Source organism: Thunnus thynnus, chromosome 22 (assembly GCF_963924715.1).
Source record: "Thunnus thynnus chromosome 22, fThuThy2.1, whole genome shotgun sequence".
NCBI lineage: Eukaryota > Metazoa > Chordata > Actinopteri > Scombriformes > Scombridae > Thunnus > Thunnus thynnus.
In genome coordinates this window covers 4,755,168-4,769,499 of record NC_089538.1, presented here as the reverse complement: position 1 = coordinate 4,769,499, position 14,332 = coordinate 4,755,168, and the positions used below count along the sequence as shown (strand labels likewise).

General features: G+C 39.9%; 1 protein-coding gene and 1 long non-coding RNA gene across 17 annotated transcripts in view; one reads left to right on the top strand and one right to left on the bottom strand.

Moving 5' to 3' along the window:
* Positions 1 to 14,332, top strand: part of nrxn2b (neurexin 2b) — a 715,289-nt gene that overhangs the window by 697,840 nt on the left and 3,117 nt on the right. For all 11 annotated transcript variants that reach the window (XM_067579159.1, XM_067579157.1, XM_067579160.1 and 8 more), the window contains one exon: positions 5,324 to 5,402. In XM_067579159.1, coding sequence (XP_067435260.1) covers positions 5,324 to 5,402 — 79 coding nt within the window. The remainder of the gene's footprint in view (positions 1 to 5,323; positions 5,403 to 14,332) is intronic.
* Positions 6,668 to 14,332, bottom strand: part of LOC137174107 (uncharacterized) — a 29,578-nt gene continuing 21,913 nt past the window's right edge. For 2 of the 6 annotated variants that reach the window (XR_010925278.1, XR_010925276.1), the window contains exons 5-6: positions 9,183 to 9,299; positions 6,668 to 7,656 (exon numbers count right to left, since the gene is read on the bottom strand). This is a non-coding gene — a long non-coding RNA (uncharacterized lncRNA). Of the gene's footprint in view, positions 7,657 to 9,182; positions 9,300 to 14,191; positions 14,329 to 14,332 lie in introns of all 6 variants that reach the window. The other 4 variants (XR_010925280.1, XR_010925277.1, XR_010925279.1 and 1 more) reach the window with 4 other exon arrangements.

Sequence of the window (14,332 nt, the reverse complement as noted above, 5' to 3'; positions counted from 1 at the left end):
CGTGGTTTAGTGTTTCTGCGCCTTCTCTCTAAACATGAGATCAATGGAACCTGACTCCAAGATGTCACATGTAGCCATCCACTCAGTTCAATATCATATCTCTGGCCTCCAGACTTCTTGGCGGAAACATTTTTCCGCGTTCAGCTTATAACAAGCTTTTACAGCAGCGATCTGTGATGTGAAATTGGCAGCCATAGACAGCGCTGTTTGATAAATTATCTGGAACCATTTTAGGATAGCAGAGGACTCTGAGTGTTTCTGTCTCTCTGTTGTTACAAGCCTTAATGTGTATTGCCTTTGCTGACTAACATTTATGTTTTGTCATAAAAAGGCACAGTTCCACCTTTAGAGTGCTTTTTATTGCCAAGAATCTATTCTCCAGTAAGCGTCCACACATTTAAACAGCATCGTCTTTATTATTATGTACCTAGCTGAACATGGTGTATCGTCACAATAGCTCAAAATAGCATTAAGGACATGTGCTTGAAAATGAATAGACATTACCAATGAGTCACTCATCCACATACTTTAATGTACAAACATAAGAGCATAATTGGGGCGTATAGTTCCCTAATGCAGACCTGATCATTCATACAGATGGTACCAGTGTCACACAGCACTTTTTATTCTGGAATTTGTCTTATTTACTAAGTGGTGTTGAGAGTCTGGCCCCCTCAATGAAAAGGAAGAATAAAACAGAGATGCTGCATTGAAGAGAGGGAAAAATTGTTAGTACACACAGTTGTAGTCAAGTAAAATTAAGCGAAAAGTCATGAAAGGTTGTGGATTTCATTGATTTTAGAACAGCTGAGAGGCACCAGACAGTGTGTGAAATCTTTGATATTTGCTCTTCTAAACACTTGGCGTCTGCTATGTCTGTCCTGGGAAAAAGCCTGTGGTGCACAGGAAGTGTTGTTTGTTTTTATATTTATGGCAGAAACAGCAGTTTGGAATAAATAGAAGAAAAAATGAGGATTTAACATGAGCGGCAGTGTGTATCGTAGCTGAACAGACAAGGAAAAGCAAACCCTGTATTGAAACTGTAAACTTATATATAGCTCAAACTCAATAAGAATCACAGATATTCATTGTAAATGGCTGAGGTTTGTGCAGTATATGTGCAGCAGTATGAGAGGTAAATTCTTTTACGGTGGCTAAACAGTGTTTAGGAACATTTAATTGAAGATATTCATATTTAAATTAAAGGTTCAGTGCTTACAGATAACTATGTCTTTGAAGGCCAGTCTGTCAGTCAGAACTGAGGACAAAAACTATCTTTATCATATAACAGACATTGCAAACTCCAGGAGTGGTTACCTTCGTTTTTACAAATTAAATGTTTGAAATTGTAGCCCATGACAAATAAATGGGAGGTTTATTTTGCCCTAACCAATCAGAAGTGACTGTCGTTTCCATCTTGTCAAAATTGTTGTCAGTCAATACAGATGCCGTAGTTGCTATGAGCAGTTGAGCACATATGTACTGATTTAAGAGTTGTTATTTCTGTAAGTCAACCCAGGACATTTTTCTGGCTCTGGCACAGGAAGATGACATGGCTTTTCTTAAAAGGAACGCCACCGATTTTACATCAAAGTCTGTTTACAGGTCTTGGGGCGCAGGTGAAAAAAGTTGTATGCCTTTTGTGGCTCCAGAGGGAGCTGCACAAAGTTTGATAAATAAGTGTCTATAACGACTTCAAGTTTGAAAATGTAAAAAATGTGTGAGTTAGAAAGAAGTGAAGTTACCAGCCCTCTGTAGCCCGCTCCTCATCTCTGCTTGAGGCTAGTGGCTGGAGGCCACATTAGCTGCTTTTAGCATAACACCCCCAAATCTCAGACCGAACTGTTAACAGTCAAGTAGAATTATTAGTAATGGGCACCAGGTTTTGCCAAGGAAGAACAACGCATGGAATAAAAAAGAAGACATTTCTGGTTCTGCTGCATCAATTTTAATCCTTTTCTTTAAAAACTGTCCATTGTTATAAGAGTGCAATGCTAAATTGGTGAAGTACTATTTTAATACTATCAACAAAGCTCTGATTGGCTCAATTGTTTTTTCGAGGAAACAGCATTCATTGAGCACAATACCAAACCTGTTCTTGAAGATCTCTGTTTCATTCTCTTGGCGGCACCATACGGCATTAAGCAGTAATTGCAGGTGTGTTTTTGGACCTCATTGCTGTTAGGGATGTGCAGAGAGCCCAGTATTTGTTGAGGCAGCAAAATTGTTTGTATTTGAATAAATGTGGAAATAGGCATAACAATCCTGTTTTTGTTTTATTACACTTCTAATTTTAGGATAGTAAAGTGTTAAAATAAGTGTTCTTCAATAAACTGTTTTGCAAAGTAGGGTTCCCACACAAGGTCTTAAACCCCAATCTCCCAGACCACAGATGACTGCACTGGCCACTCATCCAAAGCTGAGCTCTGCCAGACACACAGACCTGCAGCTATTTATACATCAATGACACAGAGACAGACAGAGTGGAGCAGAGGAGAGAGACAGCGACTAGCGGCTCCACCCCGCTGTGTGACATCACGCTAGCATAAGTGAACTGAAGAGCGAGTGTGTTGCGTTAGGTCCGCCTACCCTCTCTGGCGGATCAACTACTGGGTGATGGAAAACACGTCACTAACTGCATCGCTTGTAATTTGAATGCGTGGCAGGAAAGTCGCCACCGACACCTAGTTTGTAATAATTGTAATACTGCAAATGTAAGAGCTTTCATCACCATTGTGTTACCTCATTCAGCGATAGATAGAGACTTAACAGACATTCATTTAAATTAAAATCTTCGAGATTATAACTTTAATCTTCATTTTTCGTGCTGATTATTTTCCTCTGCTTTGATTTTACCTGGTTGGTGGTAGTTTCATTTTGTGTTGAGGTAGTTGATAGGAACTAATAAACCGACTGCCCTAATACTCTTTGGTTATGTGATGGTTGATTTACCTTCAAAACATACAGTATACTGAAGGAAATTGATAATCCACTAATGGTTATTTGGATTGTGTATTATCCTCTAGAGCCAAGATGTTGATAATAAGCCATTAGAAATATGACTGCCACAGAAAAAAACAGCAGCAAAGATTGTAAATGAGTTTAGGGAAGAGAGGGAGAGAGGAATTTTAATTTGCAGTTACAGCTCACACCAGTATCTTAACACTATACATTACAGTTTATACAGACAATCACTGATCCGCAGCAAAGTACATTTTGAAATTAACCTCTAGACCTTGCATCAGTTATTTTAGTCACAGTCATAGTCCCATGAAGAAATGCTGTCTACATGATTTCTCTCTCTCATAGACACACACATATAGATATATATAGTCCCTTTGAGTAGTTAATTATCCATCCTATGGAGCCTGTGGTGTAATTTTGTGCTAGAACAAACATGCAGTAGTAATAGCATTTTAAATACTGCGGTGGGCAAAGCTAACAGGAAATATGGCGTTCTAATGAATATCCCCAGCACCCGGCAAGATACAGCGGAGACAGGAGACAGGCCAGGGTGGCGGAAAGCAAGCAAGCGGAAACCCAAATTTCAATTTCTCCAAAAGCTCTGAGCTACCCGCCGCGCGCTGTAGCTTTGATCATAGTGGAATAATGCGCTTTGATGCTTAGAATAAAAGATCTACCTTTTGATGTGTGTGTGGGGGTCTGATTTTTCTCTCCTTCCTTCACCCCTTGATACTGTGGGTTTCCATGAAACAGTTGGAGTCGTCATTTGTCTCGCTCTGACCCAAATTTGGTGTCAGGATGTTATAAAACTAAGATCACAAGCTACGCCCTTACTGCTGCCATCTTGAGTCGAGAGCATTCCCAGGTGTTTGTGATCTCTCTCTGATTTGTCAGGATGGATGTGTTTCAGAGTTGTCTCCTTGTGGATTGGACTTGGAGACTGATGAGAAAAGTTCTGACCAGGTCAAACTGGAGTTTGGAGAGTGCTCCTTCAGCTCTCCTTCAGCATTTATCAGTGCACTGGGTTAGTGGGCCTTATGCAACAGATTTCCATCCAATAAATTACACTCAACACTGTGGTTTAAGCCTGTTTTGAATGTCCGGGGCGGGTGGGGTTGGGGTTTACAAGTGCTTCACAGATGTTACACTAAATTACAACCGTGATAACTCCTGGAGGCTGACATTTTTTCATTCATAAAGAACATTTAAAAACCCTGCCATGGGCATTTATTGATGTCTGCGTTGCTTAATTTAAAGAAGTGCACATTTTATTTAGGATTCATTATGTGCTGTTTACTATCAAGTTAGGAAGAGTGAAGCAGCCGATTGCATGGATGGAATAAAAATGAAAGTGTATGTTTGATGGAGATGTTGCCAGGAAACTGAAGCAGGATCATTAGACCCATTTGACAGAGTCAGGTGATGTGGAAACACACTCCAACTCACACAATCTAATTAATAAATTATTACACCCAGGTGTTGGATTAATAACAGAGAGAAAACTGTGCGTAGCACTGTGGCGCTTGAATCAATTATGCTGATAAAAGCCCCCCATTTTCTATCGGATGACCCTATCTTGAATAACAACCAGAGGCTGAGAAGCAAGGAGGGGGAGGTTTGGGTGTCTAGACATGCAGTGAGTGTGAGTCATGCAGTAGTGAGGACAAACCCTGGCCACCAAATTGGAACCACCTTGTCAGATTTAATCGGTTTTCATCTCGAGACCCCTGCCTGCTGTACCTAATGTACTTTTAAACCCTGCACTAACAGGTGGGCTTCATGTATACTGTCTTCTTTATCACATAGTACAAATATTGTAGAGAAATGTCTACAGGCTGGGTCATGGAGAGCGAGATTCCTGATAGAGAATATTGTTGGGGTAGCACTCAATAGTTGTGCAATAGAGCTTCCAGTGTCTGACTTTTGTGCCCACACAATGGAGGATACCTACAGTTTTAGACACGCTACTCCTCTCTGTTCTGTTGGTTTGTATTTGGTCAGAAAGAAGGTTTGTTTCACTGCGGCTTCCTTCAAGCTTCATGTCTCTGCTTACATAATATACATGGGTGCTACTCATAAAGCATACCACCTCCGTATTTTCAACACATTTTCTGCTACTACCAAACAGTTCAACTATAAATCTTCATGTTGTAACCAATGAAAGATTATTTACTTTCAGTTTGCTGTTTTAAATTTGGTTATATCAGCTTGTGTGTAAGTAGGTTTCAGCAGAGCCAGAGACCTTCACTATAGCTGACGGAGCCTGGCTTAATCCTCTTAGATGTTCTATGTGTCCAAATACACGAATACAATGTGTCCTGACTCTTTCTCCTTTCCCTCCCTGCCTCTGTTCTTCCAGAATGCGGATGACCTCTTGGTAGCATCAGCTGAGTGTCCTAGCGATGACGAAGATTTGGAGGAGTGTGAGCCTGGAAATGGTGAGTTAACTCTGAGAGTTCTGTGTTCTTAGTACTTGGTATCCAGAAACAAAGTGCGGAATAAAGTAGGACTTAGAGCAGTGCTATATCCCCTTCTCCACTTTTATATGACACTTTGTGACTGCACAGCCCTCCATATGCAGCTCTGATTGGCCAGATGTGTACCCTCCAACCCCGTTTCTTATTGGTTTTCAAAGCAGCAGGCAGTCAACAGCACCGTGGTCCATCAATTGCTCAGCCAAGTGGTAGTGTCTGGCATTTACCCAGCTGTTGCACCAATCTCCTGCCCCGATTTTAACAAGGCAGGACAGTTTCAACGTGGAAACACAGCTTGTTCTGTGCAGCACACAGCTGTAGCCTGGCAGGCTTGGTGGCTGAGGCACTGTTAGTGTGAACAGCGGGTCAAGCAATGTTCTGACACCATGACAGGAGGTGGAAGTTAAAGGCCATGTGTTTTACTCCCTGCCTCTGTGGTTTCTAGCTCTATTAAGTTGGCCATACTTGGAAACTGCCAAGAACCATGTACAGTGAAGCAATGGGATTCAAATTACTGCTACCTCTATAGCAACGGCTCCTATATATTTTTAACACCGCACGCCACATGACATTTTATCCTTCTGATGAGATTTTTGTTGTTAAATGGCTTCACAGATTTAAATGAGTCTGGTGTGGGTGAGATGAAAAGAATAAAACCTGTCATTGAAACAGTGCCAGTATACAGGCTGTGATGTTTCTAACTTGTAGGGATTAAAATAGCAGAAATCATTCCTCTGGAACCGCGCTAATAACACCTGGGGCACAAGTCATCATTTAAAATTAAGTTTATAAATGTTGGAGATCGCTGTTTAGATTGCAAAAAACACAATCAGTAAAATATACTAGCAACTTAAACTAACCCTAACCCTTATTATTAGATTCCATGTTCACGAGGAGAACATTTGAGAAATGAATGAATCAAACCTCAACCAGGCTCTTTTGGAAATGTAATCAGTGTTTTTGCAAACTTAGATCCAAATGTGTGCAAGCTATCCCTCGAAAGCCGTTTTAAATGACCAGTTGGGTTAACTAGTCACCTCAAATGACATTTAATAAATGTATGTATACAGTCCCAAGTTCAGCATGAGTATCAAAAGTATTTTAATGTTTACAGAGAAAAGAGGGGGATTTTCCTTTAAAAATACTCAAAAATGATACATATATATACAAATACATATAGAGATATCTGAACAATTAACACACAGAAACAGAGACTTGAAAAAGAAAACTTCAAAAATGTTGTTTATTTCAACCATAGCACAACTGGCTTTCTTTAAGAAACAATGCTTACACGTAGTCTTAAGTATACTTTTAGTTAAGTTATACATATTTACTTTATATCTTTTTGCACATAAGCATTGTTCATACATCCTGCCCCAGACCCATCCTTGAAAGCAACTGCTGTTGGGGAAAGAAAGCGAGAGAGAACATACAGCTTATTATGAGCTCATTCAAAGGGTTTTTCAAAATAGAAAGAACTGTATTTGAAAATGTATCACTAATCTTAGCATGGCTCCACAACGGATTATACAACATTGAGGTCAGATTTGCCCAAAATCTACTCTAATGTCCTGAGGGGAGAGCAAATCATCATTAAACAATAAAAGAACAAACGCGGTGAACAATACAAGAACAAAAGAGTTAGGATCAGCATAATGTCTTTGTTTATGAAAAGCATTGCACAAGTCCTGTCAGTCCCCATTCCTAAAAGTTTTTTTGGGAACAGAGATTAGCGATATGAATAGAATATATGTTAGACTGTAAATAGCAGGAGATTATAGCAATCGGAGTGTTTATGTGAGGACAAACTGATCTGAACCTCTGTTGAGAAACTCAAGTGTAGCATTCTCCTGCGGTTTTCTCTGTATGTGGTTGGGACCAAAATAGAGACTCAATTCCCTTCTTATCGAAAGGAGAAATGAGAGTTTTTCGGTGGTGGATGCTATGCCCAGGCTTAATCTCCCATGGGGAAACACAACTCTCTCTCTCTCTCATATGCCCACACAAACACACACATACAGTGGCAGACATGCTCACCTTTCCAGACAGACACTTGTCTCTCTCGCTCTGTGGGTGTAAAGTTTTCTCTCTGCAGCCGTCTCTCCTGAGAAACAACAAACACGCTCGCGCACACGCACATGCTCCGTATCGCACCTTCCAGATGCCAAAAGAGTTCCAGCGAGGCAAGCTAGCAGGGTCGGATAAGCTTCGGTGAAAACTGTGGACAAGGAGAAAAGAATCAACATTGTCCGCAAAACATGTCCCCTCTCCATCACTGCTCCACAGACACAGGCCCGTAGTCGTCATTGTATGATAGGACCAATTCCCAGTGTTTTCAATTACATGTGAGAATGCGGCTCTGTGTTATCGAATTGCCTTCAGGAAGGAGGAAAAATGCCACGTACAGTTGTGGATTTTCTATTAAGCCTAGCAAGATATGACTGCTGTGAATGCATGGGGATCAATACAACTCCTTCCTATACAGCCAGTGGAGCTCCATCCCATTTACAGATGTGTTTACCTGCAGCTGTAGTACTACAACTCACGACAACTTGTTTTCTTACAACTGCATTTCGTCACAGCACTTGGAACTCGTTAGGTGGACTAGTGTGAGAGCGTCCATGTGAAAAGCTCAGATACTAGAGCAACAGTGTCAACACTCAGAGCGGATGCAAAACAGACAAAGCACTGGACGCAGAGAGGGAGGACAGAGACCCAGACCCGCGGAAGAGATTAGTAGGAGAAGACCTGGAAGGAGTGCGTTGTGAAGGACTGACCCTCATCGAGATTTGTGTCACGTTCCTTTGCGCTCAAAGCAGAACAAAGAAATGGGGAGAGGAGAGAGAGATAGAGGGAGAAAAAGAAAGCTTGCAAGAGAGAAGGAAGAGGAAGTGGAGGAGAGGATGCAAAACTGAGAGTGAAATTCCCGTGAATGATTCCTGCCTTTCCCACCAGGCTAATTAAACTTTGACTTTGTTAGGGAGCCTTAATTACATCACCCAATTAAAGCTTTGCTTTGGATCCTCCAGTGTTGTTAATGAGCCCCCCGTCAGAAGAGCGACAAGACATAGGAAGTGGGAACCAGGATTACAAAGATGAAACATGTCCTGGGGATAGTGATGACGTGCACACTCGTATAGATACACCAAGAAATATGTACATTTGCATAGAAACTCATTTAACACACATAGATGAAAACTCATGTGCATACAGTAATTGTATTCACAATAACACACAACTGAAGATACTGTCCTTCTCAGAGAAACAACAAATGTCATTTCTCCAATGAGCCCTGCACATGAAATCTTTCATTTTATCTCTTTATTTCATTTTGTCTTTTCTCTACCTCAGCACTACCTCACTTTCTTTCTCTCTTTCATACCTCCAAGCTACTTATCAGTCCCAAGATGTTGTAGGTGCTATATCGGTTTCACTCTGACAAGATCAGAGCTTTGAGGAGATCCTCAATAATTCATCAGACGACATGCTATAGAGTCGACCTGCGAATGTTCTTTTTAGGTCAAGGAGTGCAACTAAGAGATTGGGTGACCGATGAGGGGTGACCCCAGCTCTGAGCCTCCATACACAGAGCACGCACGGGATCAAACCAACATTGTTTGATGGGTCTGGGTGTCAGATATTTGTCAGTGAGATTCTTTATCGATCGATCTCCACACATAAACAGCCCCAGGTTTATCGCAGGGGTTGCACAGGTTAGATGTTTTGCAGTGTAGTAGCTTGAACCTGCGTTGTCTGGATGATCTCGAAACAATACACCATCCTGTTGCCCCAGAAAGATTTCAGAGTTCAGATTTCAGTCGTCCAATCCATGCCACATCTCGGGCCCTGCCTCAGGTCTGCCTGAAATAAAAAGTGCAGTGATTAGTGATTGCACAAACAATGAGGTGACTAGTTATATTTGTGTAAATAACTGCAATTAACAGATTGTGTAAATTGTAAATGTCAAAAGTAGCTGACAAAGTATAAAATTACTGATAATAACAAAGACTGTTGATTATATTGAGTATTAATACAAGGCAAGCAATTCAAAGTGCTTTATATAAAAAGAAACACAAGGCAATATAACAAGAATATTGCTTTGTATAGAATAAAAATGAGCTAAAATAGAATAACACATAAATATAACAAAGTTGTACTGATTTTCTAACTAAATATCATGTAATTAAATATTAATAAACAATTACATAATTTACCAAAAATAAATCTTGACATGACTAATCAAAATGTAATAATTTCACCAATCAATAATAAATATATATATTAATTCAATATTCATTTATTTTTATTTTTTCTATTGAACAGTGTTATAATATATATATACTACTTTATCATTGGAGATGCATTTGGGTAACAATAGTAGGGATCATTGCTTTCATAGAGATAAATCAGGGGAATTAGTTATTATGTGTTGGCTCTAAAGACATAACATTCTCAGTCTGCTGTTAAATGTGCACATCAAAAACTGCATTATTCAACATTATTCACATTCATTGCAGCCACTTTGCTTCAAACTGGTAAATGGTGCATTTTGTCATTTACAAACAAACAAAAAGAATTTCCCTACTTTAGAAATCTGACCTGCTGCAAACGATCTCTGTTTGTGAGATCTTAATGAATTTGATTATAATTAAAATCTGATGTTGCCCCAGAGCATCCACTTGTGAAGGCTGGGTTCTTTCTTCCTGGTGCTACTGTTTCCTCAGCAGGGTGTCCTTCTGCTCAACACTTCAAAATCTGAAGAACCGTAAACAAATGTCGTAGTTTCTCCCAGGAGCATGGTGGAGAAACACTGGTGCACGATTTGTCTAAACCACCTAACCTAGTTATTTCTTTTTTTTTAACTTCATTTTCTATAACTTTTATATTCTGAGACCTTTTCATCTAACAAAGACACCCAAAAAATAAAAGGTTAGTGTGAAAAAATATAACAGGTGAAAAAAAAAAAAAAGATATAGAGACCATGGAGTGGTCCAGATAGGCAAATGTAAAAAGCAGGGAAGCAGTGCATTCTGATATCTCTCCATTAGGAGATTTCTCTGTGCATGACTTGCCTCTTGTTCCTGAACAGCTTGTGATTTATACCACAGTGAGGCAGAAACACCAAGCTGGCAAGAAAAACAAATCCAGCCAGCTTCATGGAGTCGATCCAGGTGCCGGGGAGCTGTAGGGAGGTGACTTTGACTGCAGCCGGTGTGTGACTCTCAGTGAGACACGATATGAGTAGGGTATCATCCCTTTGTGTCAAAATAAATCACTTTGCTTGAGAAAGACAGCAGCAAATGCAGCATTTATAAACAGTTTATCCAGTCGTACATATGAAGAAACAGGTTTTTTTCCCGCCGTTGCACAGATTATATGGCCATAATTGTAACTATTGTGGCATGATTTAAAAGCAAGCAAGGAAAAATATATTATGCTTGGACACGCTGTTGGATTTTCCATCTGCAGCCTAATCAAAGCTGAATTATAGAATACTCAAACTCCTAACAACCTTTTTGCTCTAAATATTTAAAATGGATGTGAGCAGGGCGACGTGATTGTTAGAATAACTATGTTTGTCAGGAGACCGACATAGATGCATCACTATCCATCTGCCCTGTTCTCATTTTGAGTAAATAGAGGGGGGATGACTCATACTGGCAGCGCTGTGGAGTGGCGTGTGGGTAAAGATAAAGAAGAAATTTCATCATGTGGGCTCAACGTGGTTCCACTGCCTCAGCTGTTCAAATCAATGGAGTCAAACTCAATCAATCAAGTTGAATATCTTTGAGTCTCTCTCGCTTTCACGTTTAAATGACAGTGTTACAATGTTAAAGACAGAGACACCCACACTCTGGAATCATAATATATATGCATTTGTTTCCAGTACTGTTTGGATCAGGGTGATGGTTTGGATATAAAATAAAATAGTACTAACAAAGCCTGTGCCTATGTTAAAAGTACCTAAATATCTTATGCTCACTTGGGTTATAAATCCATCAAATTCTGACTATCCATCTATCAGTCTGTGGAGCTTGGCAGCTTTCAGCAGAACAACACATATATGAACATATGTGTGTTATTTGTAACACGTTTGTACAACTTTCTCAGCCTGTCATCGACCTGCCTGTGGGTGTTAACTGAACAATCAGAGCTGCATCATGAAAAAAGAGGGTGCAGTCATGGAGAAGGGGAGAGCAAATTTGAAGTTGTTGATTGGTTTAAACTATGGGTGCAGAAGGCTTGGGTCACACAACAGGAAATGAAAAGATGGTTGACTTGATAACTGCCTAGAGTGCTGAGACATGGCTCACTCTGTGTATGAGGACTGAGATTCATTATTTTTCTAGCAGCCAATGCCTGGCAGTCATGTGGGATAATACCATAAAACCTTCAGGCTTTGGCTCTGCTGAGAGGCACAACAGTGGTGTGAGTGATTTGTCAGAATCATCCTTTACTTTTAAAGATACTTTTCTACACTAAATCACCCAATATTAGATAATATTTTTATTTAGCTCCTGAATATTTTAAATCTTATAAACATTGTGCTAAGGGTTCATATGAAGTGGATTGTAGACTCCAGTTAAGCAGTGTTCCTGATTCTGCAAGGCTTCCTAGAAGTATTTACTGTAACAAGACCATCTATTTGCAATGTCAGCCACATGTACATGTAAGTGGGGCACACAGTGAGTGGAGGTAACTGCTCAGTAATGGGTGGGCTGCACACTGATCAGCAGGTAGAAAGCTTGAAATTGCAATTGCAGCATCTCTCCCATACAGACAGATGGCAAAGTAAAGATAGCGACACTAGCATCTTGTCTGTCACCCTCATTCACACATATGCTACTGTATCTCTGAGGTCCCCAAAACTGTTTTTTTTTTCTTTTAACTTTCTGTGACTTTGACAAGTTATTTCACAAAACCAAAGATTTTTTGAACGTGCTAAACTTGTGAAATCCCACTTTGTGCAGCTCGTCTTTGTTCCTCGAATTTGCCACCACGCTCTGCTGTCCTCTCAGCCGTCAAGGTGAAACACGGCCCTCACACACAGAGAGAAAGAAAATATAATCTATAGAAATAACTTGAGCATTGCCATGGAAACTAGTTGTTCCAGCACTGGTACTGAAATAAGAAGTTAGGAGAAAGGTTGAAGAATTGCTAAGTTTTTTTTCCTTTACAGCTCTCACATTTTGCTTCATTTCAAGGCCTGTTTCTCTGAAGTGTGTTGTATATATGCTGATATGTTTAGTGGCTTTGTTAACTCAATGCATCACCCTTTGTAACAAAGCCTTTGCCATTCTCTGAGTGAAAATGTATGGTTGTATAAATGACAAGATATGGGGGGCTCAGGGTTTGGGGTGCTTGAGCGTTGCTGAGCTGTATAAAGGCTACGGGGGAATTTTAACAGTCCACAACCTTCCCTTACACTTCCCCATCATTTTTGAACTGCTTGATCCAACACCTCTCCCACTGAGTCACTCTGATTTACCTCATCAAATGAACAAAGAGCCAGAGTCATGATTTTATGCTGGTGATGTTGGCATTTCTTTGGTCATGTTTTACTGTTACCCCCTCTTTTTCTTCCCCCAAGATGTGCCATAATCTAATTCCCCCTTGCCATGTTTTTCAATTGTTTTCTCAACTGTGACCCTAACACTTTTACAAGGCCGAAGAGAAAATTGTTCTGATTTAAAATGTAGTGTATAAATAGACTGTGTTAGACTGATATTCTGCCATGTTCTGCTAACATACTCCCAATATGTTTAATGCTTAACCTTGACCCTTCTGAATGACTGCAACTTTTTACACCCAATAATCTTTATTTAATCTGGGGTGTTCTTTTCACAGTGGGCTAAAAAGATTATATAACTGAAGCTTGACAACAAATTGTGGCTCATTAAGATGATTTTTTAACTGTGCACTTGTGTTGGTGGCTGTTTATGAAGACCGTCATTGCCCCATGTATATCTGTGGTGTTTGGGAGGGAAGTGGGCATCGGGGGACTCATGTAAGAAAGACAGCAGTAGTGTTTAATACTCTATCTCTCAGTGTACTGTAGTGTGTACTGAGAGTTTGGGTTAGAAATTAGGGGCATCAGTTTCCTGCAGGGTTTGCATACAGATTAAGCTAATTAGAAATGAGCCATAGAAACCACCATGCCCAAAGGGGGGGAAATCGGATTGAGCCTATTTTTCATGAGAATTTGGGGGAAAAAAACACAATGAATAATTCAACTATATTTTTTAAAATCCTGATTATTTTTCACGCAATAAAGAAACAAAAGAGGAGAGGAGGTAAAGAAGGGAGGGGGGGAGATGTTTATCACTATCCGAGAACAATCTTACACAGCTTTCTTTTTGTAATTTTTTTTTTCATGCAAAAATCATGCGGCCAATTTGTTGATGTAAGTGACCTGAACCTCGTGGTTTGCTATCTTATTTAACCAATCACAGCAGAAACATCTGAGCGTTAGTGTAGTAAGCATAGGTAAGAATAGACAGTTAGCAGTGAAGGATAGGCTGTGTAGTACAATAGATGTTAAGTTGTTCAGTGTAATTTGTAGTCTACTTTTATCTTGTATTAGTGAATTAACATGTAGGTCTATGCAGTATAGGGAGATAGGTCAGAGCAGTCAGGAACAGGTGCAGGTTAGAGTATTTTCTTACATCTTGTATTTTATTCCAGTTGGCAGACAGTTAGTCAGCATTTTAACTTCTTAAATAGAACAGACTAACTAAACTTATATAACTAACCTCATGTGAAGTTGTAGTGCTGTTCTAATACTGGTGTTGCTGTATTCATTTGAACTGTTTTTCTTTTGTTGTTCTGGAGGAGGTCTCTCTCTCAGGTGGTCTCTAACACTCTTTTCCTCCGTTGTCTCTTTCTTGTCCTAG